The sequence below is a fragment of the Oreochromis niloticus genome, linkage group LG19, assembly GCF_001858045.2.
Source record: "Oreochromis niloticus isolate F11D_XX linkage group LG19, O_niloticus_UMD_NMBU, whole genome shotgun sequence".
NCBI classification, from domain to species: domain Eukaryota; kingdom Metazoa; phylum Chordata; class Actinopteri; order Cichliformes; family Cichlidae; genus Oreochromis; species Oreochromis niloticus.
The window spans coordinates 14277074-14305022 of NC_031983.2; the positions used below are offsets into that span (position 1 = coordinate 14277074).

Here is a 27949-nt window from a genome sequence, read left to right on the forward strand (position 1 = left end):
TATTCACATGGACCTTTATTAAGGTAATGTCAATAAACAAATACATAGAGTATTTATAGTAAAACTGTACATACATATCACATTGCAAAAGGTACAACTTATATCACAAGTTTCAAGCAAAGTCATACTTGATGGTATCTTTAACCACAGAAGAAGAAGAAGAAGATTTTAAAATTATATAAATATATACCAAACTGAGACTGTGACACTTGGTATTTCATGTTCTCTTTGCTGTTGTAAACTCGTCATTTATCGAAATTTGTTTCCTAAACAAAAAGACAAACAAGTATGTACTGATGTATTTCACTGACATGCTTGATTGAACATTTTTTGATTTTGTGGCCATTTTAACTACTCCTAATGGAAAAAACCCCTCTGTGCTGTCTCACATTGTTGCATGAAGAAAATCTTTCATTTGTCTGACATTATTAACTGTTATTAAACAGAGCAACTTTGAACTGGTGCGGCTTTAAATGAAGAAGTAGCTCTCTGAAGTGTCTCCACTTTGTGCCATTTCACTCAGCTGTTTGTTTATTGAATCCTGGAGCGAGCCGAGAGAGAGTTCTAATACTGGGCTGCTGTCTGTGCTCGGAGACGCTTGTGACATCTCCAGAAGAACATCAGATGGCTCTGCATCGACTAACTGCTCCCCATCGCTAAGGCTTAGTCTATATGCGCCTTCCGCCTCTGCGGCGGCTGTTTCCTTGGCAACAGTTTCTAGGGCAACCTCCTCAGTAGGTGTGTCCTGCTCAGGTGCATCGTCCCCTGCTTTGGAGGCCTTGAGCGCGACCAGTTTCTCAATTTCCTTGAACAGTTCCTCGTTGTTCTCCTTCCAGTGACGGTACTTTGAAGGTGTCAGATCGGAGTCGTCCAGGATCTTGTTGATCTGCTGCAACTCTGCTTCTTTGGCCTGCGGAGAAAAAGCAAGTCCAGTCAGCAAACATGCACATGAATTTTAATATCACCCTCTGACCATTTGAACACAAAAATCTTTCTGAGCAAGACAGTTTCTTGATAAAGTTTCATTCATGCGTCAAGATACTTCATAAAACTTCCACAAACACTTTACTTAATCAAGGAGTCTCTGTATGCACAGATATGTAATGTTCTTTTCCTATATTTAGACTTCTGCAGTGAATATTTGTATAGCCGACGCATAAGTGGCCAACACTGCTATGTCTCAGTTACTGTGTGGTTATGTGGACAGTTTTACATGTAGTGCCAGCCACAATAGAAACACATAAAATGCTGGGACTTTTTCCCCCTCCTGGGTTCCCACAGTTTGATTTAAAAACTGAAAAAACAGCAGGAAATGAACATGAGATGTGTAGTTACATTTCCAGGGAGGTGCATGTCAGGTTACGGCGTAGGGTTTCAGAGAGGTTTGCAGTTACAATCTACCTACGGCATAGACTTACTAGAAGTATAAATCACCCGTGATACTGAGTAAGAGCAGTGTTGAGTTTGAAGGTGTTTGGATGAGACCTTCTCATTTCACAACATGTGAGGCGTTTAGGGAATATCTGTCATGCATACACCATCCATCACCACCGAGTGAATTTCAAGCTGTGGGAAACAGTGCGGTGCAGTTTTAAATAGGAGTGGTTCTACCCATGTCGTCCATGTTCCCTGCGGCCAAAGCGAGTTACTAAAAGTTGAGTTTTTAATTTAGTTATATAGCTCCTGCCAGAGCAACTTTCGATAATTAAGTTGCTTGGTTAATTCACCAGCTGAGCCATTTGTCATGCACTCAGTGATAAATTTACCTGCTACTTTCACAGCAGTCGTGTGGTGTTGTGAGAAAGGACCCAAAACGTGGGCACTGGCTGTGATGCGAAGGAGCTTTGTTGTAGAAGGTGAAAACAACAAAAGCGAGGACAGAACTAAACATAAACATAAACTGGGAAAACTAGTAACAAACAAAACCCGAAACCATAACTAACGGAATGACACGCAGGGAAAAACATACGGAGGTTACACAGGGGATGGTGAGCGGAGATGACACCGAGATTCCCCAAATAACACAGACAGAGCGACAATGACCACAGGTGAAACCACACTATATAAACACACAAGGTAACAAGGGAATGACACACCAGAGGAGGACACAGCTGAACCTAATTAGACATGAGAGACACAGACCTTCAAAGTAAAACAGGAAATTTACAAACTGTTTTACAAACACAAACTCAGGGACACGAACAGAGCACCACGGGAGGACACAGGTAGATATAACAAAACACTAAACACAAGAACCAAAACCCTAAGAACTAACAAAGACACATCAAGAAATCAAAGATTAATAATACAAAACAGAAAACACTGGGTCACAGCTTTGTGTATCAGTTGCTGGAGTTAATGCTGAATCGCATGGCTTTCCATGCAGACACAAGGAAAGGTAAGACTGGATAAGACCTTTCCTCACCTTTAGAGTGCTTTGCAGAGCTCGGAGCGTGAGTGCCTTTTCATTGATGATGGGATTCTTGTTGCGCCGAATGAATGACTTCCTGAAGTGGTCGTGCGTGAACGGCTGCTCGTGGCCGATCAGAGAAACTCCCCCTTCCTTTAGATTGTTTAGCATCATGCCCATCTCATCTACCTGACCAGGTTCTAAGAGAAGTGAGGAAACGCACAGGAAAAAAACACCCAGTTGTTGTGAACCATCTATCCAAAACAGGATTAAAGGTGAGTAAACAACACGATTAATCTTATTTACTCTCTGAGAATATTAAAACTTAATGAGCCTTAAAATATTAACACTCATTACGCTGTGATTAAAGACATTTTTTATTACTGAGAGAGCAAGAGAGAGGCAGTGTGACATAACAAATACCTGTTCCTTTGCTGCCCTCTGTTGTAGGTCTGGGTAATGGCGCCCTGTTTTTACCCTTAGGGAGAGGCAGGGTGCTGGACTGTACCTTCTGAGACAGATAATCAAGATAAATATGAAATGAATGCAATCTGGATGTGTATGTGCACGCTTTAATGATTATTTGTGAAATATTTAACTCTCTAACCGAGCTAACCTTGTTTTTCCTGCGGGGTGAAGGAGATGCTTCGCTCTCTGATTCAGTTTCACTGTAACACTCTGTTTAAAAATGAACACAGCTGTCAGTGTAATGCCATTACCTCAAATGTGAAGCACCATGACTGCCATTTGTAAATGGGCAAAGCTACAGTAATTAACAATAATGCTCTGTGTTACTAGATAATTATGAGACTACAATTTGCTTTTTTGCTCTTATTTTTTATGGCGAAAATATCATTATATCTACCATTTATTTGCTCAAGCAGGACACATCACGATGCATTATTGCTAATACCGTAGGAAATATATGGGAAAACATGACTTGTATTGTGCACATACAATTAAGTGATTTAGAGTAAACATTTTAAAGCATAAGAGAAATGTTTCCACACCTTCCTCCCTATCTGGGCCTTTGTTGAACTTCTTGTGCTTCTGTATGGCTGTAATCAGACAGTTTATCCATCTGATGAAAAAAAAGGGATAAGCTATGTCAGCAATAGTCATGCACATTTACCTAAACACTTTATTATTAAGTACTGTACTGGTCTGTGACAAGGTTCACAGCACTCACAACTGGCCTCCAACAGTCACCTGATCTCAATTCAATAGCGCACCTTTGGGATGTAAAAAGTAAAAGGGAGTCCAGCTTGATACTTGCAGCATCTATCTAATAAAGTGTCTCGTGAGAGTATGTTGAGGATAACATCTTTACACAATGCATAACAGTCTCACTAGAGGAGCCTGAAAAAAGCAACCAGCAGGGGGCAGTGAACACCACCACCTGTTACAGCTTTACCACCTCTAACACAGACTTTTAGCAAAAGATGAATGAATGACTGCATTGTGTTAGAGCTGGTGCCCGACACAACCAGCCAATTGTGACATTGTTATATCATTATACAGTATGAACTTACTTGCTCATGTCATTGACATTATCCGCTGCGAAAATAAAGTTCTGAAATTTCGGGTGGCACATTTGGAATACGCTGGTAGGGAGAAAACAGAGAGAAGGAGGGGGGGGGGGGGGTGTCACAAACATGAAGACCTAAATATGCAGAAACACATATTCACTTGAGAAATTTGCTTTCCCCTCATGTAAGTACCAATGAGACTGCTTTACACCTTTTCTTTAAGAAATTGTACAGTTTCCTGCATAAATATAAGACAAATGCCCCACTGTGTGCATACATAATATAATTGCAGTTTTAAACCATGGCTTTCCATTATGGCACCATTATGTGACTCATCACTGGGTTCACTCTTACTATTTTCTCTTGTGCTCTCCAGCGCTCTCTATGCCATAGCTGGATATATTAAGCAACCCCTCTGCCTTCTCCTCCTGAAATACAATTGAAGAGAATTAGACATACTGACAATTAGTTGAATGCAAAATATTTTGATAGTTAGTACTGCATGTGGCACTAACTCAGATAGATCATGTGCTTTAGGTATTACACGAACTAACAGCAATGACGACCTTTTTCTTGATTTTTTGCTCACCTGTTGGCTCTTGTACCAGTAAATGTGAGGCCCGTTGAGCACGAACCAGAACCGTTGCCACTTCTGCGCGATGAAGACACTGCTCTCCTTTCTTTTCTTCCAGAGCCAACCGTCGCAGTCAGGGTGACTCAAGTCACGGCAGGACACACGACGCCGACTCATAGCCGTCGTCTTTCCTGAAAGACAAATAAGGAAGAGGAGGGAGATAAGGATCATGATAAGTGAACTCAATTTTGGGGGATTTCTTGGCTTTTTTGGGACTTTTGCGATGTCTGCAGTATTAGATTCTTTTAAAACTATTCCAGGAAATATAAAAGCACAGAAAATGTAAGATTTAATATTTAAGTTGAAGCAGTTTTTATTTTGGGGGAATTCGACTTGATCTTCCTTTGCAATTCCAAGCACTGAATTCATGTTATTCTTTACTGCTACATTATTGCCACAGCAACTGAACCCTCTTAATCTCTGTATCACACAGCTGAGTTGACTTAGTATCATCCATAAAGCTTCCAACAAACTCACATTGCTTCTCACATTTGAAACTGTGTTACACAGTTCAGTAACTGCTTAACCTTACATACTGTCCGCATCAGGTTTTCCAGTAACCTTTGCAGGACAAGTTTCAGGCACTCTACAGCTTTTAAGTGGAATAAATCATCCTCAGTCAGGACTTTTTTGTTAAAGCATCATTATATTTTACCTCTTGTATCTGTTTAGGCATGTATTTCTTGGCTATTTATCTCTTCTTTCTTTTGCACTGCTTTATTTTCATTGTTTTTATTTAGTCTTAGTTGTGTTTTGGACATGCTTATCATTCTGTGACTATTTCATGTGGCACAAAATGGCAACAACAGTTGCCTCGAGGCACTTTATATTGTGAGCTAAAGATACTATAATAATAATAATAATAGAGAGAAAAACCCAGTAATTAGATGGCCCTTTGTTAGCATGTGGTTGACGACAGTGGAAAGGAAAAACTCCTTTTTAACATGCAGAAACCTGGCACAACCAGTCCATCTGCCACGCCTGGTGAGGGAGATTTGCTGTGCTCCTGGTCTTACAGACACTCTTCTATAAGCCATAAATTACAGAAGACTTATCAGTTTGGGGCTGACTTTGGCATTACAAAGACACTCCAGTGTTTTGTTTATTTTATTGCCCTATGATAAAGAAAATCGTACCTTTAGTGGAGGTCTTCTTACCATCCTTGTTCCCCTGAAAACATAACCAGACAGCGATCATTCAGTGTTTAAAAGCTTACTTTAATAAAATCACCATTAATTGCCTGGATTGTAACAAAAACAACTGTTAGTGAATGTTCTCCATTTCCCCTCACCGTGTGTCCCACCATGTCAGGGCAGGAACTGATGCTAGATCTATCCTGTTTGGTTCTTACAGGCGAGGGCGAGCGGTCTCTCAGGCGATTTAGTGAGAGCCTTGAACCTGTCAAGCTCTCTGACCCTGCTGGGAAACAGAATGAAGTTTCTAAATAAACCCACATCTTTGCGCCTCAGTTACATTGTGGTTTCTGTGCAAAAGGTCAAACGATAGTGAAACTATTACAGTGTAACATGCCATGATAATACACTTTGTGCGTTGTAATCAACAGTTTAAAATCCTTCTGAAAAGAAAAACACAAAGTAACTAAAATATAATCAATTATAAGAAAAGGTAAAATCTTGCAAATTTGTCTTACCTGGTGCCAAAAGCGTCCCCTGTCGGCTTTGATATGAAGTGAGCCTCAGATTTTCCTCAAGCTCCTTGTCTGAGGATATTTCAGATTCTTCCTGTCCCATGGGCTGCTGTTGCACCTCTGGCGCCTGAACAGCTCGTCTGTAACAAAATATATAGAAATATCACTCAAAGCATTTGGGTTCCACTGATGCAGCATCTGGTATTATAAAATTAAAAGTCCAAATGCATGACGGTTTACAGAAAACAAAGATTGAGCAAAGAATAAGCAGCGAAGAAATTAACCATGTCTCAAAAATGCAGATTTTTATCTTACTTTATATTCACAGTTGCCGCATGTTGCTGATATAAAGTGAAACCTCTAGCTGGAAAACACTAACAGCACATTACAAAACTACAAGTCCTTAAAGAGAGTAATTTAAAGAGATAAAATATGACTGTATTTGCCAGTTTCTCCCTTTTTTCTTAGAATGTAGCTGTTGTATATTAGAATGTGTCTGAATTATTTACAACCACAAGGCACCATCACCGCCCACTCCATCCATTTGCTAGAGTCCGCCTGCTCTTCATCAGCTCTCGCTATCCCTGTTTGCCTCTTCATCACTCTTTTTCCTCCCATCTACTAATTTTTTCGTGCATTTTTTAATCTTTCTCCTCATCTCTTCTTTTTAACTCATTTCCAGTCAGTCGTGTGTAGCGAGCGCGCAGTGGAATTTGTGGCATTTGCAGTGTGACCTCATGGGAAACCTGCCGGGTGCTGGCAGATGAACAAGGTCAAAAGGGTTTCAGGGATGTTCAGCTCTACTGAGTAAATGCTGTGTAACCAGATCAGTATTCAACTTGTTCTTACTGCTTTTCTCATGCATGTATGCAAACAAAGTGATTGACAATTAAAAAAAAAGCGAAAAAGAATATTTAAATTCAGAAAATATTATACACTTGGCAAAATTTTTTATTTTTTTAAAATCAGTTTTAGACATCTGTCTACAATTTTGCATATTTTATTCAATTTTGCATTGTTTGCATTCTTGTTTATTTATTTTTTTAATCTTTTATTCTCGTTCTCACGCATTCAGGTGATGCAATGATACCTTTCTTAAAGCATTCTCACTTGTTTTGTTGTTAAATATGGCCAAACTATTTGTGGATTGTGGTGGGTGCACAAAACCTTTTCTTTCCATAGAGAAAAATCAGGCCCCAGGAAACAGTTTAACACATACTGGAAACCACCGAGATGTTAATGTTTAAAACATGTTTTCATGTACATCATATCTGAAAACAAAAGTTTGGATTCTTTATCCTTTTGGGGCCCTGTGCCTTAATAAAGTGTTTTAAACTTTGTTGAGCAGTGGTGACATTATTGTGTTATGCTCTAAAATAAACCCAGAAAGGTCAAACGTAGTGCAATGTCAGAAAACACCTTCAAAAACACCAAAAACAGTTGTTAAGCTGAATAAAACACAAAGAAAGTAGGAAAAAACTAAATCCCACAAAACACAGTCGAAGTGTTTTTGGCGAGACAATAATGTGACAAAAAAACAAAACGCAACAAAAACAATGCTGAAGGAAAAAGAGCCACCCGTCTGGGAGCCATTGTTACTCTGCTGACTAATGTTACAGCAATTCTTCTAAGCGATTCCTTTTTAATGTTTACTGAGGGGGCAAATGCACATGTTCTAAATAGGGAGGGAGGAAGGTTTATATTTCAGGTGGGATTCCCCATGCATCCCCTCGGAAATCTACATCTATTACTCTAACTTTAAATGGAGCTTGGATTTCTTCTTGATGTTTATTTTAGAGACAAACCCAGGTGCTGCTGTATGGTTTAGAGTATTAAACATAAGTAGCAGTTATGATCAGTTCTATCTTATTAAAGGACAAGCAAATGAACGCCCTCACCTGAAAGACAAGGACCTGACAGATGCTGCCACTCTCTCGAGTAATGAGTGCCGTGGACCCTCTTCCTCGTCCTTTTCTTCCTCCTCTGACTTCTCCTCCTTGTCCTCTTCTTCTTTCTGAAAACACAACAGCGTGTGAGTGTGTAGGTTGAACTGTCTGCATTTAGGGGTCGGCGGAGGGTTAAGAAGCTGGATGTCACGGTAGATTCTAATTGCAACCTTCTCCTAGGCTCCTCTGTGGCTTAGCAGACGAGACGGCAACGCAAACAAACACACACACAGAGACACCGCGTGCACATATTTCTACACACACACAGCCGGCGAAGCTCTTGGAAAAAAAGCAGGGCATCTTCTGAGCACAATATGGAGTTTATACACTCAGCTGATTCACATCTTTTAAATGTTTTTCTCACCCTATGCCGCCAGCTAGATCTGAGATTAGCACGGTGATGGTCACAAGGGGGGTGTGAAATGCTCACAGTGCGTGCGTGCGCGTTTGTATCAGATGCAGTGTGTAATTCAGGGTGTTGTTCAAAGACAAACAACAGTTGGCATAGTGACTATTGAGAGTGTGCGAGTGTTTATGGAAACAGATCCCAAATGAGGTTAAACGGAAATCAAAGAGGGGATTCTCATAAAAGAATCCCCCTGATATAAAACAATCAGGTTTCTAAGAGAGGATTTGACGCTCGACTCTCACCCCTGGATGTAATTATCCTAAAATGAACACAGACAGCAGACGGTTGAAAGCAGAATATTGCTGCCTTTGAGGTTTCTTCTATTTAGCTTCACAAATGATTAAAAGTATGAGCATGACAGAGAGGAGAAAAATGTAATTTATTAAAAATCTTCTAGTCACCGTGAGGGCGTAAAATGTGTCATAATAAATGCTGGCATCCAGTGATTACAGACAACCTTTTCCAAGCTTCTGAGAAGATTTGCTATAAAAATGGGTAGGTTTCATGAACATGAGATTTCCCCCATGATATATCTATAGTGTATTTGCCATAAATTTCACAGCTTTAATTTTGAGACTACGTGAGGAGAATTAAATCGTGACATTTTGTGGGGTTGAGCTTTCTCACGTGTAGCAAACAAACGGCAGGGTCAGACACATTCTCCCTACTGGAAATACTCTTGTCTCATTTAGGTGAAGCTAGCACCTGGGTAGAGCGTACAGCTGGCAGGACACGGTGACACTCGCTGGCTGTGCATTCACAGGACAATTACCTTCTCTTTTCTCGCAGAGGCTCAATCAGACCTCACACAGACTTTGTACCAGAGAGCTTGCAGGGTAAAGACCATTAAAAATATTAGATCCAACTGAGCTGGACATTTGTGTTCTCACATACAGCTCCCGCAGATGTCTAGAGACGTTCAGGGCCACTGTGTGAGTGTGAAAGTAGCTTGAGACGCCATTGTTATAGATTTTGAAGTGTTATTCACAGGCCTTAGCATCATTTTCCTGTGAAGTCTGTTTTCCAAATTTTGTGGAAAGTACAAGCATTGTATAATATATAAAAAGGTAAATACATTGTTTTTTTTAAATTCACTGACTATTTTGAAGAAAGTTAGTGAGTGGAGGAGGATTTTAATGAGCCCGGACCTGTGTAGAGATGAGCGGGACTGAGTTGTTGCGTCGCACTGATCCAGGGATCTTCTTCAAGACGAGAGTCACTCCACTGGGATTCTCACGCAGCTTCTTCACAAGGTTAACTCTGCTCCAGCCCACCTGAGGCAGCAACACCGATGGTTATTTCACCGTGAAGGTTATTGTATAAGACACTCACAGCCTTTGCAGGAGGAGAACTGTCTCAGACTAACAGGACCACACACACACACACACACACAAATATATATAGTGCAGAGCAATAGGCCCTTAAGTGCTGTATGTACGGTATCACTCACCACTATCTGATCATTGACTTGGATCACTTCATCTCCAGCCAAAACCTTCACGTTGGCATCAGTAGAGGGCTGCAGAAACAGAGAAAATCAACACAATCAACACATCTATATTTGATTTTAAACAAACCAGATATAGATTTCAGCAATTACATGATTTGTTTTTCACAGACAGCAGCATAAATTTGTAATTTGCGCTTAAAGTAGTTTATTTTGTTTTTTTGTTGTGTGATTTTATTCAGCCTTTGTGAGTAGACAGTCGGGGATAGGGAGAGTTCTTTTCTTTGTTTGGATGTTAGATTAGATACAATATAGTATTATATTCTATTCTAAACTATATTATTATAGTATATATATTATACAGGTGCAGCGACACAGTGTGCATTTCTATTAATGCTTGTACTTTTATTACATATTCCCCTATCCCCCTCCCACTTTTTTATTTTGGTTTTTTTTCTGCCTGTCCTGCTTTAGGCATTGTCAGACTGTACACCACATATAACATAATAACTTTAATAAAAGTTATAAGAAATAAACAGATAAATGCTGAACACATAATTTAAAAAAAGAAAAGATATAAAAGATACATTTTAGTGCAAAAGTCTTAAGTTTTACAATTCTTCAACACAGCTTGTAATTTCTTCAAGCAGCCTTCTTGAAGGACATTCAAAGCTCATCTTTGGATGTTTTAGTTAACTTTTCACAAATTATTTTGTGAACTAAAAAAAATTAAAAAAAATAAAAATATAGAGGTACTATCTTTACTTTTAGTACTTGTTTATCTCGTAAAGAAATCGCAGATGAAGCTTTGACGGACCTGTTTATTGAGACTATTGAGAGTCAACTTCTTTCAAAAGGTTTAGTTTTTGTTAGAATATCTGTACTAACTCAAACTAAACTGTGCCTCCTGCATATGTGCCTTCATGCAATAAAAGGCTAAAACGAACATCGAAATGAATAAAAACTCAACAAAAACTAAACATTTTCAAGCAATAAAAACTGAACTGAAACAAGCAATGCAACTCTGGAAACTAAGTCAAAGTAGAATAATAAAAACTAATTAGAAAATACAAAACCATTAAAGCTCTGATCCACAATCACAGTTGACCTGTTAACCTAATCTCCTTCTCCATAAATTTCAAACTTGCATTTATCACTCCTTAAAACCGTTGATACTGATGTTCAATCCAGCTCTTGTGTATTATGGTTTACTGTAACTTTGAAAGACCTTCAGAAAACCTAGAGAACCATTGATCAAAACCACTTTAAAAATTAGTCTGGCTCCTTGGAAGCAATCTATAAAGTACTGTATATAGTAGTTTATTTCTATTTTACCTCATCATTAGAAGAGTACCAAAATAGCAAAGTGATCATCTATGTTTCTCCTCTAACATGTGTTCAAGTAACCAGACAGAAGTTGTGTTCATGGTCTCCTATCCTGGTACATTTAATTCAATATGATGCTATCAGTTTGTGAGGAATATTTCAACAAATTTCCATAAAATAATGTTTAACGGTGAAACAACTAGACAGAAATCTCTATATCTGGACAATCCAATAAATTAAATGCATACAGCATCATATCTGTGCAAAAATCAAGCATTGCTCACTATGACTGAATAAAACTATAAATATTGTATGTGACTGCATTCATAATATAGCAAATCTGACACTAAATTCGACATCAGACAGTCTGCTGATATTGTGAAGGTCGATATTGTGATTATAAGCCAAGGCCCTGTCTGTGCAAGGCAGTGCATGGATCCTTCCCACGTTCATGCAGTTTATCTGTATTTGTGGACAGTGGCCATATCTCTTATTAACCGTCAGCCACAGCAATGTTACTAGTAGCAGGGGAGCCTTTGAGGTTGACATCATGGAAAAATAACATCTTCATCTTTCTGCCCCACTGGAGATCTCTCCTCCTCATCCTTTCACAAGCCCTTCTTATTTTCACTCATAAACACTCCCTCATACATTTTATAAGCCCCCGATACAAGGGATCTTTGGCTTTCTCAGAAATTCGTTCATCTGCGGCGCATCCATTAGATGATTTCATTTTTCTCAGAGAAGCTTTTATCCACATCAAAAGCCAAATGGTTACAAAGTAAAGCTAATGAAGTCCACTTTTGTAATGTAATGCACCACATGTACCAGATCTCCCTGTTGTTGTCTCCAGTTTCCCTCTCAGCTACAGACGGTATTTAACTGAATAAATGGGAGATGACAAATACATCTGACACACATAGGAAAATCCTGTGAGTCACAATGTGTTATAAACTTGTTTACATCCAGTCTTACTTATGGTTGGAACAAGCAGCCTTGTAGAGATTTAAAAATAAACAGTATGCCAGTATTTGCAGCACGAGGACTGATATTGGTGTCAGTTTTGGCGACAGTGAAGCAAGGAAAGATAAGCCAGCAGCTAAAAATAATACCTCACACAAAGTACTTCCAAGGGGATTTCTGGCTGGTAGAGAACTAATGTTTCCACAAGAAATCGATGAAAATCTTAATTTTATACTTTAACTGTGCAGATGAGAGGATAGCCCGATTTAGCAGATTCTGCATGTGACTTAAAAAAAAGGAAAAAGAGGATGGTGTAGTTTTATGAAAAAAGATAAAAGTTGATTTTTAAAAGAAGAATCAAAAACAAGAAATCAGATGACACTCATGTTTTATTTTTGCTTTTTCACAATTGGAAATATACTTCCAGTTCCTTCTAGATAAGAAAGTCAGACAGAATTGTGCTATTCTGTCCTAAGCAGAACAAAACCTTCTGATAGAAGAAGTGTAAATGAGTATGAAAGTGTCAGCTCCTGCAAAAATATCTGGCAGAGCTCAGCATAACATGACGCTAGCATAACGATCCTTTTAAAGCAATAAATCACATCTGCTAGATTTTCCTGCACTTCTAGCCAATCAGTGAGTACATATATACATGAGTACATGTTAACAGAGCTGGTTAAGAAATATAGAGGCATTGTAAAGAATCTGCACGGGGCTCTTGTAAAGACACAAACTGTTGACAGGTTGGTTTGAAGTTCACGGTAAGTGGCTTGCTTATGAGCACTTGTGAGCCAGTGATGGTTAACAGTGTGTGGTTTGATGGCTGAGTCAACAATGAGGAAAGAAAAATAAAGGCAAGAGTCTGACCTCAGCGGCAGTTCCAGTCACGTAGTGGTTGATGGAGTTGGTGGATGTTATCTCGATGCCCTGAAAGAAAGCAAAAAAAAAGGAAAAATGTTACGTACTTTTCCGAGTGATAAATTTATGAACTTTGCCACACAGAATGTCAATTTTGCACATCGCTGAATCAGAATGATTCACCGTAATGGACAGATAAATTTACTGTGTCTTCTTGCCGTCATTATCAGATTATGTACATGGAGATATTGGTGTCAGCCTCCACCTGTCATCCTGCTCTGACTGATCATTTTAATATAATGGGCGTAGGGAGAGACAAATAACTGCATTCCAGAAAGCCCTGATCACATAATAAATACTTATCACGACAGAAACTGTGGAAACATGAATGGAGTTGATCCATTTTTGACTAAAAAGCTCAAAAGTGATTTAATAATTGAAAGGCACATTGGTGCTCACATAGCCCTCTTCTACTCAGTTTGAGCTTTATTACTGCAAACCTCATTCACCCATTCACTTACACATTCATAAATGTGCTTTTTTTTTAAAGCCTGTGCACTTTGAACACACTCACATGGATGCATATGGGAAAATTCTTGGTTCAGTATCTTGCAGGCTGGAAGAGGAAGGAATCAAACCACCAACCTTCTGATTGGAAGACAACCTCCTGAGTCACAACCACCCATCAATAAATCAAATTATTACATTTATAGATACATTTAATAATTAAACACACTGTAGTTGTCAGTAAATACGCTCCAAGTGTGGATGAGCGCGATGACTAAAGTATAATGAAAGAGAGAATTGCAAAACGCAGCAGTAATTACGCGCCTTTATAATCAATGAAAGCTGCAAACAGCTTCATTGTTTAATAAATGTTTTCAGTGCTTATAAGTAAATAGTCCATTTTAATAATAAGCTGTTTTAGAAAAAGCCATATTTAGTTTCTTTCTAAAGTCCAAAAAATATAAATCTACCTATAATGAACACTAGGAGCCAGACTGAGTCACTTTCTCTTAGTCATGTACTGCAAACAGTCCCCACCTGAAATGCTTTTGCGCATCTTCTTTTTATCTTCACTTTGTAACTCACGACTCGCTCTCACCTTATCTCCTTTGTGACTGACAGAAATGTGAATTTGAGAATTTATTTTTTTGTGTGTTTTGGACTCGTGCGCATGTCATGACTTGAGCGGGTATACGTCATGCTGGCTACACTGAAAGTGCATAAATCATCATTCTTCCTGTCCCTCACTTCCCCTGGTTTCTCTTTTTAGTTCTCGTTACTCTTAATCTGTCAACAGGCAGAAAGCACTATTGCTGACGTGCTTCAATCAATTTCCCTCCGCCGAGGACAATCAGTTTTTGACGCTGGCTGTTAAGCACAAATCACAAAAGGGAAGGAAATTGGTTAAACGCATTTCTCTGTAGGGATTAAAATGAAACTAAAGGGACACAAGATTACGTAAATCACAAACAAAGACGAGAGCTGTAATTTTACTACTTGACTTTGAGGAAAAAAGAGGAGAAGCAGCACAAAAAGTACACAACTGAGATAAGGGCTCTCGTGAATCTAATGGGAACAGGTACAAGGAGAACCTTGAGTTAGATGGAAGAAGTGGTGATGATGATGGAAACCACCGGCAATGATGAAGACAGGAAATGAATACTGAAAATAAAACTGCAAGAAAAAAGTAGGACAAAAAAGTGAAGTGAAGAAATAGAGAGATGAAGTTTGAAAAGTAGGAGACATGGATGATTAGGAAAATGGACCAGAGGAAGAACTTTAGCGAGTGAGGTTTAAATTCAAGAATGAATGCACTAAATCTAAAGCCGCTCATAACTCCTTAGCCTTTTTAAACATGTACACAGAGATGTTTTCCTTTGTGTGCCATTAGAAACAATACGTCTTCTCAGGAGTTCTAAATTCAATGAAGGCAAAAATTATAAAGATAAAGCGAAAGATGTCTTTACCAGCTGATCTCCGGGTGACACGGGGATCAGTTCGACACTCTCCAGCTGAGCGGTGTGATTGAGGAGCTCTTCGGGGCAGCAGTTCAGGATCTCGTCACAAACCGCCACCAACTGACGGCACTGAGGAAAGAAACACAATGTATAGCGTGCCATTCAGAATATCTCATTTACTTCATATAAAACAAAGGAAAGCAAAACAGGTGAAATTACTCCGAGGCACAATGAAACGGACGAGCATACAAATAAGTGAGAAACTTACGACAGAGATGATGTCCTTTTCTTTTTCGTAGCCAGTGCTGTTCTGTTGGATGAAATAAAAAAAATGACATGAGCAGAAGGCTGACCGAATGACACCCTGTAGCCTATGTACGACATGCTAATGTTATTGATTTGTGGAAATGGGACAGTTTGACTAAAAACCCATGTCCCATTTCCTCTTCACAGCATGAGTCAGGAAGTGAAAGGCCTCAGGTTTCTAGAGGACACAGAAGCATCACTGGAGATCTTTAGTGTGTTTTTTCTGGCTTTCTAAAATGAATGAATGTTTGCTCTTCACATACAGACGCGTCAGTTATCTTTGGATCAGATCTGCACAATATTCTTGAGGATTTCTTTTAGAGTCCACCTATTCTGTTGTGTCATCCAGTTTTAAGCTTTATCTAATTTTTTTCCCGTAATTTTATCCTTGAACTTGATACCACGATGGCAAACAGGCCCAGAAAGGCCCCACACTGTACACATAAATGGCACATTTTTACCACAGCAGTCTATATGATGTATTTCTCATTCACCTATTCAGCCATACTTGGGGCTGTGATTGGTGGACAACCCGCTGAACCACATGAGCCACAGCTGCCCTGTGCCCGTGCTGATATTCAGTTCCCCTTTCTTATACTAAACGAAATGAGTTTTTTCAATATAACTGAGACTTAACAATTTAAAAGGTCCAGTACTCGTGGGTGCACAGGATGTTTTTTTTTTATTATATTATAAAATTTGCAAATGGCAGACTTATAAAAAGAGATATTAGTCAACTCCAGCTATTTATTCGGTTCACGTCAGCAGATACTTTTTGTGAGGAGAAAATTGAAAATCTCTGACAAACATCAAAGTGGCCTTGGCCTTGTTTGCACTGTTTCATTTTTCAGATTTCTTGGCGTTATTACCCAGGAGTTCACATACTGTACTAAACAGTACACACTAATACATTTCTATCCAGAGTTGGTAACACACAGATTTGTAGCTCACAACTGTCACGCAAGATGAACCCATCTTTTAAGACAAATGCTGTCGTTTACTGTACATGAAACATTGCAAACATTATAATGTTAATGTTGCAAACAGATCATCTAAACACGCAAACATGCACGCACAGTCAGTGTCACAGTTACTAGAATTCATGCGATAGATGTATGTTGCCTAATCTCTGGTTTCTGGGAGGAGGGTGTTAATAACGCCTTCCTATGAGCGTTCCTGCGAGGTAGCTGAGTAGTCCCGGGAGCTAAAGAAACAAGCAGAGGCTTTGAACGACGGAGGATGATGAGGGGTTAAAGGAGAATATGGCATATGTTTGCACACCATATAATATTCACTGAATCGACTAATGCCACACACTATTACTGCCCTAAGCTAATTTGCAATGGCCAGCAATGTGATGGGTTACATAAAGGATTGCAAGGGGAAACTAATCCCTGTGAAATGTAGCAAGGGATCAACAGTGAACACGGCTGGATTTCTGGGCTAATTAAAGGCTGTGACACGAGGCTGCAGGGAGAGGTACGACGTGATTACTGGCCAGTTCAACTGGTCCGCTTGTGCTTGTGTTCTCTGTCTGCTCTATTCCCCGTGGGGGAACTGCATGAGAGTGGCTGGAAACTGTTATATACACCAAAACAAACCTAAAAAGATTTAGATATTCAGATCTTTATTTTGATCCCTACAGAGTCTTGTTATGGCACATTGCTTGTGAGTTAGGATGCTTAATGTGTAATAAGCTTTTAAGATGCTCAGGCTTAAATCACAACATAAACCAAAGAAAAGATGCATAAAGCAGAACATCAATGAGCGCCTTGTCCTAAAGCACAAAAGCGGCATCATGTGTAAGTAAGATGCGAACCAAAGCATTATGATTACCACAAAAAGGCATGATAGAAGCATTAGGAAAAAATAGATGCAGCGCTAATTTAAACCATTTGCAGAAGTTTTACATGTCCCTCAGTACCATCGCAAGAGGCATCTACAGCCATGCTAGCAGGCTTGATACTTTCTGCAGAGACATTTTACAATAATCTGTATAGCATCATTATTAACAATAATATTTAAATAGTTAGAGTATTTAAAAGTAGAATGGGAGGGAGAGCCTTCAGTTTTCAGGCCCCTCTTCTGTGGAACCAGCTTCCAGTTTGGATTCGGGAGACAGACACTATCTCTACTTTCAAGATTAGGCTTAAAACTTTCCTTTTTGCTAAAGCATATAGTTAGGGCTGGACCAGGTGACCCTGAATCCTCCCTTAGTTATGCTGCAATAGACGTAGGCTGCCAGGGATTCTCATGATGCATTGAGTTTTTCCTTTCCAGTCACCTTTCTCACTCACTATGTGTTAATAGACCTCTCTGCATTGAATCATATCTGTTATTAATCTCTGTCTCTCTTCCACAGCATGTCTTTATCCTGTTTTCCTTCTTTCACCCCAACCGGTCGCAGCAGATGGCCGCCCCTCCCTGAGCCTGGTTCTGCCGGAGGTTTCTTCCTGTTAAAAGGGAGTTTTTCCTTCCCACTGTTGCCAAAGTGCTTGCTCATAGGGGGTCATATGATTGTTGGGTTTTTCTCTGTATGTATTATTGTGCGATCTACTGTACAATATAAAGCGCCTTGAGGCGACTTCTGTTGTGATTTGGCGCTATATAAATAAAATTGAATTGAATTGAATTGGCTTCAAACAAACAGACACAGCTGAGTTTTTCAGATGCTGCCTGGTCGCTCCCTTCACACTGATGCCTTCAGTTTTGTAGGTATGCTCACAAAATATGTAATATTTTACCAAAACACATCCTTATTACAAACACAAGGACTCACCACTGCATTAGTTATGATGTGGTTGGCTGGAGATTGTTCACCTTATCTCTCTAAGCTCCAATAGTTACCAGCTACGCTCCTCCGAACAGCTTTTTCATGACCAGAAGGTTTAGATGGATTTGGGGAAAACAACATTTTCTTTGCATCTTTGAAATGGGATGCTCTGCACATAGACCTAACCTTAAACAAACCTTTATCTACTGCGGAACTTAAAAGCATCATACGAAAGAATGTAGGAGGTGTGGCTGCTTTGAAAAGCTATGTGTTTTTCTTTGTTGTGGGTACTGGTACAGGATATTGTATATTGGACAGCAAATGTTTTACATTTTTAATGTTATCTATATTTTTTCTAATTTCTCTAAGTCGTCTTCAGAAATATTTCTCCAGGCTTTTTGAAGTACATTCAAATCTCTTCTCCGGATGTTGGCTGCCTTTTTGTTTCATAACAGAGCATCCACTGTGTTTTCCAGGTGACTAGAGACTGTCTGTCTGTCTGTCTGTCTGTCTGTCTGTCACTGATTTTTCTTATTTCTTAAGGACATGGTTTTCAGATATTGTTCATCTGCTGTAGATACTATAGTTTTTAAGGCCTGTCTTTTCCTCCACTTCTTGAGTTTCCTTAGATTTTTAAGGACACACAGCACACCATGCTGATCCTGATAAGCCAGATTTTCAGATAATAGCTGTGAGGGAATAACTTTGTTGGTGTAAAAATACCAAGTACAAGTACATTTCATTTGACAAGATTCCATTAAGTTTAACATTGTAAATTGTGCTTAGGTCAGCATAAATATTTTTTGTGCATATAAAGTGCATATAAATTAATGTGATTTTGCAACAAGCTGCTTGTAACAAAGTACCTAAAGATGCGATTATAAACTGATTCTCTGTTAAGTTGTCTGTATTGTGTAGACACAACATTGGCTTATCCCCTAAGTTAGGTGTCATTTTATGCTTGAATGACTTTTATGTCCATGTTGCCCAACAAAACAACACAAAACAAAGAAAAATCCTCTGAAAATCCTAGAGAACTGTTGCTCAAGAAATGCAAGAAAGTCTGCTCCTTGGAAGCAAAATATAAAGGCATTATGGATGGCTTAAGACTTTAACTTAACATATTTGGGACCCCGAGGGTCTTGACTATGTTGGTAGTGGCTTGCTGTGTAGTTGATCGTACTAACAGACAAGTCTTCACATGCTTTTTTGTTTCTACGAGTGAATTTTTAGAATGGAACAGAATAGAATAGCTCTTTATTTTCACTGTACATGTACAACAAAATTATGGTATTAGTATTGATATTATATGGTTTTGGTGTTAGTAAATCATTGTTGTTTTATTGATATAATTAGCAGATATCAAGCAGATACCTGTGTCTGCGCATATACTCATAGGATTAATGAATGCACCTTTCAAATCAACCTGGCTGGCTTAGCTAGTAACCTGTAACCCAAATTGATGCTTCAACATGGTGCAGACCAGTAGATAATCGAACTTTGGCTGCATCCATCTTTAGTATGACAGCCTTAAATTTAGTGTAAACTCAGGACAGGAACTTAATTTTATTTTGTACAAAGCAATGGTGTAAATAGCAACAGTAGCTGCGGTTCTAATTTGGTGCCACCTTTTACCACACATTATTGGTTCTGCATTTGGTTCTTTCCTGTAAAAAAAATCTCACCATAGCTTTATAGAAATGTGGTAAAAATAAAGCCAAACTCACGCCTCTGCTTTCTGTTGTATTTAAAGTCACGCCACAGGTTATTTCCCTTCAGCAATGCAGTCTGTTCTGCATTCTTTTCTAGCTCTGCCAGAATAGGAAATGACACACATCTTAGGTGGGCGACAGGTACAGTGCTGTGAAACTCAGCTGGGCGTGGTGGGAAAACAAAGACCACAAACTAACATTTCTCACTGCTGGTATCACACTACGAATCAATTACAGGCACCAAAACTGTATGCATGGGCGTGTTTGTGCGTATAGAAACAATGAATCATCCTTTCTAACATAAGTAAAGTGAGCATTGAAATGACGAATAATTATTACACATGTATAAAAAGAATATGAGAGCATGTCTGTGACCTGACAAAGAAAGAAGCAGAGGAGAGGAAATGAGATAAGAGGGAAGGGGTGAGAAACATCAACGAAAACAGAACAAGATGCCCTGAAACAATGAAATTGATGCAGGTCTATAAACTGAAAGTTTGCCAACAAAACACAGCAATGGCACTCACTAACTTTTGAGCAACAACAAGTTTATTCTGCAGCCAGATTCTCAAGCCTGACCTTTAACATTACTCCAACTATAATAGTTACAGATTAGCCACAGTGTAGACATCAATAAATGGTAGACAATCCCAGTTAGGAAGAGCAGCAAACTTTAAAAAAAAAGAGACACAAATCTTTCTTCATCTCACCTTTAATGAATGAGAAGAGTAGTTTGTAGCGCGGACAAAAAAAGGTGAAAATTACTCATTTCAATACGCCGCTGCACTGTTCTGCTGCAATACTAACTTTGGAGCAACATCCTGTGCCTTAAAGCTGTTTGCTCCATAGTTGTCTAGGAAACAATGACACGCTTTTATGGGCACACACAATACGGGAGGCTAAAACCAACACACAAACAACAAATGAGATGACAGGAATGTACAGTATGCTCAACATGGACTGTTGATTGGAGCCTGTGTGCAACCTATTACAGATCCTTGAAATCTACCAAACTTTACATCAAAAGTCTACTCAAGATCTCTTGAGACAGACCTTTGCTGCCTCAGCGTGCATGTTTACATACTTGGACTACCCCTGTGTTAACCACCGGCTCACAGACTTGCTATAAAAAGACTGGAAGACAACTAGATTAGATCTCTTTTACTCCTGTTGCTCTTTTCCTTGTTTTTGTTTTTTCCATACCTTTTTCCAATTCTGGTCTTTTTGGGATTTCTCTTCTACTCTTGTTTTTAACCATAAAAATACCACAAGCTATAGTTTGACAGCTCTCATGGATAATGACTTTTCCATCCTCTTGCCAATTCATCCTGAGTCTAATTCCGGTGAGCAATACGATCCCATTGCTAATTTTAAAGATGAAGTAGTTGCGTTCTACAATTCGTTTTATATTATTATGTGCCTGCTTTAAAACACAAGAATAAAAAATAAAAATTATTAAATAGATAAAAACAAAAGGGTGTACTCTGCCTCTCGTCCTTTGACAGCTCGATAGGCTCCAGCCACCCTGCGACCCTAATAAGGGTAAGCGCAAAAGTATGGCTTAAATATCACTTAAGCAAAGATGTTTATCTGAGAAGTGCATAGTCCTTCAATGGTTAAACATTAAAATCTCTTGAGTAACACCTTCACCTTGATGTTCTCATGTGAAAGGCACTATTAAAAGTCTGACTGTTGTTTTTCCAGCAGAAATGGAATTCCAGTTATACTCACGTACCTTTTTATAATGAATTTCCCCAGTTCATCGCCACCAATTTCAACTTCTCTGTCCCTCTCTCCTTGCTTGCTGCTTGGCTGCTTCAAAGCAAACTGAGCCTGTGCTACTGTGAAAATCAGACCTGACAACTTTAGTGCGGTATCTTCAACGACACCAGCTGACTACTGACCCCAAGCACCCTCAGGGTGAGAGAAAAGAAAGACGTACACACTTAAATATACACAGGCACACAGGAAATAAGACTTTTTTTGGTGCGAAGGATGTGGTTTGGCTTCTTTAAAAGCCCTTCTTTAGAAAAGACGTCATGCTAAAGTGTGGCCTCCTGACAGGACAGTAAATGCCACGGGGTGGGGGTGTGTGATACCAGCCGAGCCTGAAGCAAAATCTTTGGAAATGCTAGTCTGTATGGATGCTTTTAGCTATGCTATGCTGCTAATGCGATTGCAGCAGTACAAGAACCTTACAATTAATCTGCCAAGAGTTTTCTATCAAAACAGTTGATATTCAGCATTTATACAGTAGATGTGGCTGATATTTAAGAAGAGGAACCTGAAACATATGTCATCCTGTTTTCTGGTTAACACATAAGCCCACTAATAATTTCCTCACATGCGTCTGACCTTACTTCACAAATTACTCTCAGCAGCTCTGAGCAGTTTTATATAAAATAACACCTAGCTTCAAAACACCTGATTATATTCAAAATTTAAAAACAGGAACAAACAAAAGCCCATCGATAACAAACGGTGATCAACGGGACAATGAAAGAAAACAACAGGGGACGACGCTGATTCACCTCATAGGATCAAAAACATCCTTTCAGAGTCAAGAATAAAAATCAATCCTAAATCCATGCTTCCTTCCTTGCCTTCTGCTCAATGAAGCCCATTAGGGCAATGTCCTGTTTTCTTCACCCCAGACATTGATTTTTAACTACACCAGCAGAAAATACACTTGCTTTTATATTTAAGCATATGAAGAAGGTATTTTAAGCATTCAAGCAGAGAAAAAACACAAGAAAAAAGGATCAACATGTGGAGAGTTATCCAGTTAAAGAGATGAGAACTCTACCTGTCGTGATGGGCAGGTGTCCAAGAGCTTTAAATAAACCTCTCTAAATACTCAGAGTCCTCTTTCAGCCACAGCTTCTCTCTACTGCTTACTGTCTCTGTATCTCTCAAATTATCTTCCATTCATGTTATCTCTGGAGCTCCATTTTCTTTTTCTCCTCTTCTCTTCTCAACTTCTGTCAGGCTATTTATCTCTAATGCCACCGCAGTGCCCAGCTAATAACTTTTCTCTGCTTGTTGCTCTTTGTAGCGCGTTTATCAATACACACTCCCTCAGGAGTCAAAAGTCATTTAGCAGCGGTGGTGCAATCCCTCTCTCAGTCTCCTCCCCTTTCTCTCCTCCCACTCAGCTCTTCCCTCCCTCCTTCCTTCCCTCCCACAGGCACAACAACATATCCAGGCCTGCCTTCCCTCTACCTGCGAGCACATTTCACCCACCTTTACATGTATCCTATTCTAAATATTCCTTCTCCCCACCGCCTTTTCTCTCAATAGCACCCTGCCGGGGTAAACACAGACCAAACCAAGCCGTTCATTTTGCCAGCCCTTTTAACCTAAGCGTCTTCAAGTTACAGCTGCCTCCAAATATGCCAGGAATGTAAAGTTAAAAATTGCATTACTCGGGCTAAACTGAGGAACAGGGAGTGTGTTTGTGCTTCTGGCTTTCTCGTTTGGGCTTTAGGGGCTGATTTGAAAAAATAAATAAATAAATCACACAACAGGTTACAGTTCCCCTTTGGAGGTTTATAGTGTGCATGAGAGTGCTGTTGGAAACATTGTTCAGTAGTGTTTGGTTCCTCTTAAAAGTAAACACCTTGTGTGGACTCACGAGCACATGTGCTGTGAAGTACTTGTGTTCAGTTCTCTGTATTGTAAGAGCAGACAGCTGATAAAAATATAAATTGTTTTTTTGTTTAGTTTGTTTGGTTTCTTTTACTGCAATAATGCAGTTGTAAGCCACTCACAAGCTCATGCTGAGACTTTGATGCAGTTATTTAGAAAAAATGGGCCTACCTTGTGCACAATGTCTCCCAGCTCTTTGCAGTAACTGAATATGTTCTTGGTGGTGGTGTATGAATTGAGCTGGGAAAATTGATATCTGAAAAGAAAATGATTGCAGTTTAAATAGAAAAGACTCTAAAAACCAGAATATGCTTAAGAAACAGCAGGGGACATTCCTGATTTGCAATAACTTTAAAACTTAAAAATAAAAAAAAAGTTAGCTTGCTTTCTGTTTACAGACCTGTTGAGCAAAGAGAAGAGGCCTTTGGCTGAGGCGATGAGTTCCACTACGAGATGCAGAATGGTGGGAGTCAGCTTGATAGTGCGCCGTCCGTCGTAGCTGTTGAGGCGCCAGCGGCCCTGGATGCCCATCTGTAGGCTGTGAGCAACAGCGCGGAGCTTCTCTATCAGACCACGTAGGTTCTCACCGCCCATACCATAAGTCTGGACATGCACAAAAAACACACATCCAACTAGTACAGGGCCTTTTTCACTCAAAAATACACTGTGTTACATTGATGATGATATTGGATGTTTAATTCTTCGTTCCTACTGTCCCGTTACAGTTAACACAATATATCGCTTAAGATACATTTGATATAGTGTTCACAACATGTCCCTTTGACTCTGAACTGGAACCTGCTGTGTGTAGCACATCGGCCCCCCGCTCTCTCTTCATTTCCTGTCGCTTCTATTCGGTGTACTTTTGAACAAAGCCAAAAAAATGCATCTAAAATCCTTAGAACTCAATCCCCAGCATGTCATTTCAATATAGCTGTGGGGAGAGAGTTCAGAGAATTCATTATACAGACTTTTTTCTTGGTATTGTAGCATGAATAATCAGCAAAGGCTGTGCAACCTGCACAAAATACAGCATTTCTTGTTGATGGAAAAATGTGTGTTGTTTCCTACTTTGTTTTAAGATATGTGAAAAAGTGAACATATAAATTACTGCTGCTTAACATTTACTACCAGCAGGACAATTGAATTGTTTATAACCCAATCAGACCTCTCGGGTCATCAGGTGCAGAACCTTTGACTATTCCCAGAATTAGATCCAAGTGTGGGTGCTTTCAGTTTCTGTGGTTTTGTTCTTTGGAACAAGCTGCCCGCTCATCTGACCTGAGGTCAGTTACAACTGTATCTACATTCAAAGACAAACTTCAAACCTTTTATTCTTACAGGGTTACACTTTATGACTCTGTGTGTGTATATTTTATATGTAATCTTTTGTCATGGTATTGATATTGTGTTATAGCAGTTATGAAAAAATGCATAATGCAATGTCTGTTTTAGCTATTTTAGCAATTGTCTGAGCGATTATAAAGAACCATAATGAGTAATAAAAAAAAATTCCATTAAACACCTGTTTTTCATAAACTGCCCATATGGATCTAATCCACCCAGAGCAATTAAAAAGAAGCACATTATTTTATAAACAGTCTATCCTGAACCCTTAACTGCATAAATGATAAATCCTCACAGTACAATGCAATACAAGTGAAAGGGGGAAAAAACCAAATAGATTCAACTGTAACTAAGAGTAAAATCAATACATACTAACACAATCTCTTTCATATGCTTGTCATCACAGTTTGCTGGCCAGCAGCATGAGACGTGACTCTTTAAAATCACTGAAGGAGGAGCATGCGATTGTCGTGACCCACTCATCGGTGGTCAAGAGGTTTGTACCGGTCAGGCTTTGTTGGTACACAACCAGCCGGAACACCGGGCCTGTCAACAAGTGGCCATGAATTTTTCATGGCCTTTTCAACACTGTAGCTGGTAATTATCTAACCGTGCGCGTGAATCTGTTTGGTCTACTCCATGTGAGTATCTGATGGGTGTTTTTATGAATGAGCGCAGTGTTAGCGCTTCACGGAGCATTAAGTCATGGAGGGAGGAGAGGAAGTGAGCACATGAAGTCACATGCACACTATAATGGAAGCTTGAAAAGTAAAGCTTTTACTAAACTGTTGCACCCTCATTCGCGCAGACTTTGGGTTTGAACTGTTCATGCTGTAATGACTAATCAGTATTAGTTATTTCAGCAGTTTAAGCAGCCTGAGTCTTAGGCTGATGTTTACAGGCTGTTACGCCACAAGAGCTGGAACCCGGCCTGGTACTGTCCTCCTCAATTAGTCCTAAGGCCATTCTGGAGTCCCCTCCACACACACACACACACACACACACACATACACACACACACACACACACACACACACACACACACACACACACACACACACACAATTTAAGTCTCCTAAAACTTGCTCTTAAAATTGGACAAGCAGGGAAAATAATTATGCAGCAGAAAAAATGGGACAGAGAATCAAAGGGAATGCATAAGTGTTTTTTTTTTTAGTTGACTGCACGATTTCCCTAAAATTTGCATGCAAACTATTAGGGCCAAGCTTTTGTATTCTAAATCTGCTTTGCTTACAGCTGATGCATGACTAGTCCTTTGATCTTAGCTAGAAAACCAAAGTAAGTATTTTACTGTGATATGTTGGATTGTTGTAAAAGTGACAGAAAAGTCAAGTACTGGCTGTATGTTCTGGCTAGATTTGCAACTGATTGACCGACAGCTGCTCATTCCACTGTGCAAACAAAAATAAGGTGTAAAAAACACAGCAGTGAGGCAAAATTATATCTCTGTGCTGCTGTATCAGAACATACGCACCAGAACATGATAGCATGATTACTGCACCGTTACAATCCATAGCACAGCAAAAACATGACAAAAGATACTCTGAGACACACTCAGCATCACTGTCTACATGTATTATAATATGTAATTCTCATTGCTCGCTCACCAGAGAGCACAGTTTCTCCACAGCCTCCAGTATAAGCTCCTGGTGTCCAATCTTATGGACTCCCAACTCCTCCAGGTCCTGAGAAGTCAACTGGAGCAGGTCCACACCTGATAGATGCCACTGTGCAACTGGATACTGATGCAGGGGAGCATCCAAACCTTGCCGAAGGGCACAAAAAACAACAGGCTTTAGCTGCACACATGGCAAAAGTATAAGTGGAAAAGTCCACATACTCATAAAGTCCTGTGCATGTGCAGGCTTGAAAATGGTCTTCTCCTTCTTCTCTACCACATGTTGAGTAATTAAGTGTGAAAAAGTAAAGACATGACTGTGAAACACGAGTAGTTTACTGATATCTGAACGATACACTGGCACCAAAGTAATACCAGTATTATGTGTATTAACTGTGCTATTAACTGTGTATTAAATTAAGCTATGATTTATGATCAAAACCACATCAGTAAAAAGCACAAGTCAAAAACATGACATTTAGAATTATCTCTAAAGCATGGAAATCATTGACACTTCTGTATATATATCACTATAATATATCAGTAATATGTAAGAATACTTTAATCTGCTTTTAAATACTCAAATACTGCTTTTAAATTAACACTAAAATGAAAGTATTTACAGCAAAATGTACTTTTGCTGTTAAAGCTGTATAATATATAGAGTGACTCCTTGTCAACTGTAATCCATTAAAAAAGTAATGTTTATAATGACAAAAAAAGGAGCCTACCATAAAATCAAAATATTAAAGTTAATCAATGACCTTAAAGCTGTGCTCAGTTACTTTCCACCACTACTTTAACACATTTTAACATACCAAATGGGTAAGCCTGTTTATATGACGAGATCTAAATAATATAAGTAGATGACAGGCATTCATGTAAACTATTGTTTCTACTTTAGTTGTTGACACTGATCAGAGCTACACTGTTTTGGCTTCTCCCTCTGCACGGGCCACTTCCTCATTCCACCTCCACCTTCCACTTCCAAGAGGATTTGTGTGGCGATTCTATTTCTAACATTACCGTGCGAGCCAAAGTACCTGTGATCAAGGCGTTAGACAAGGAAAAAGCAATATGTGTCTCACCTTGGAGCCACTTGCTCACTCTCTCCTCGCTCCACGACGGTATAGGCTCCATGCTCGGAGTCCTGTTGCAGTCGCTCGTTCAGTTCCCAGCGGTCCTGGCCGATTTCTACCTCTCAGGGTGGCTGGAAGAAGAAAAAGTAGATCCTGATTCGGAATCAGACGACGACGACGACTGGCACTCCTTCTCTCAGGTACAGGTAAGAGTCTCCCACCTGCTGTCAGCCAATAACACGGAACTGTCAGCCTCCACCAGGAGCAAGACCCCTCCCACCTATCCCCCACCCCTTCCTTACCTGAAGGAA

At 39.4% G+C, this 27949-nt stretch overlaps 1 protein-coding gene and 1 long non-coding RNA gene across 3 annotated transcripts; one reads left to right on the forward strand and one right to left on the reverse strand.

The window, feature by feature from the left end:
• On the reverse strand, positions 1-27911 carry cnksr1 (connector enhancer of kinase suppressor of Ras 1). 2 transcript variants are annotated; one of them, XM_005477155.4, is made up of 21 exons: positions 27648-27911; positions 26549-26706; positions 23974-24176; positions 23745-23829; positions 15403-15444; positions 15144-15263; positions 13180-13239; positions 10027-10095; positions 9725-9850; positions 8120-8235; positions 6225-6361; positions 5865-5989; positions 5710-5743; positions 4529-4704; positions 4294-4367; positions 3943-4014; positions 3421-3491; positions 3027-3088; positions 2834-2921; positions 2426-2610; positions 1-910 (listed from the first exon to the last, which is right to left on the reverse strand). In XM_005477155.4, exons 1-21 carry the CDS (start codon positions 27697-27699, stop codon positions 470-472), a joined length of 2496 nt encoding a protein of 831 aa, XP_005477212.1. In that variant the 5' UTR covers positions 27700-27911; the 3' UTR covers positions 1-469. The 2 variants fall into 2 exon arrangements, with proteins under 2 accessions (XP_005477212.1, XP_005477211.1); XM_005477154.4 differs by having other exon boundaries at positions 5865-5992.
• Positions 917-5047, forward strand: LOC109196004 (uncharacterized). Its single transcript, XR_002057475.2, has 3 exons — positions 917-2225; positions 2608-2685; positions 4632-5047. It is a non-coding gene; the product is annotated as an uncharacterized LOC109196004 (long non-coding RNA).
• Positions 27912-27949: the final 38 nt, after the last annotated feature.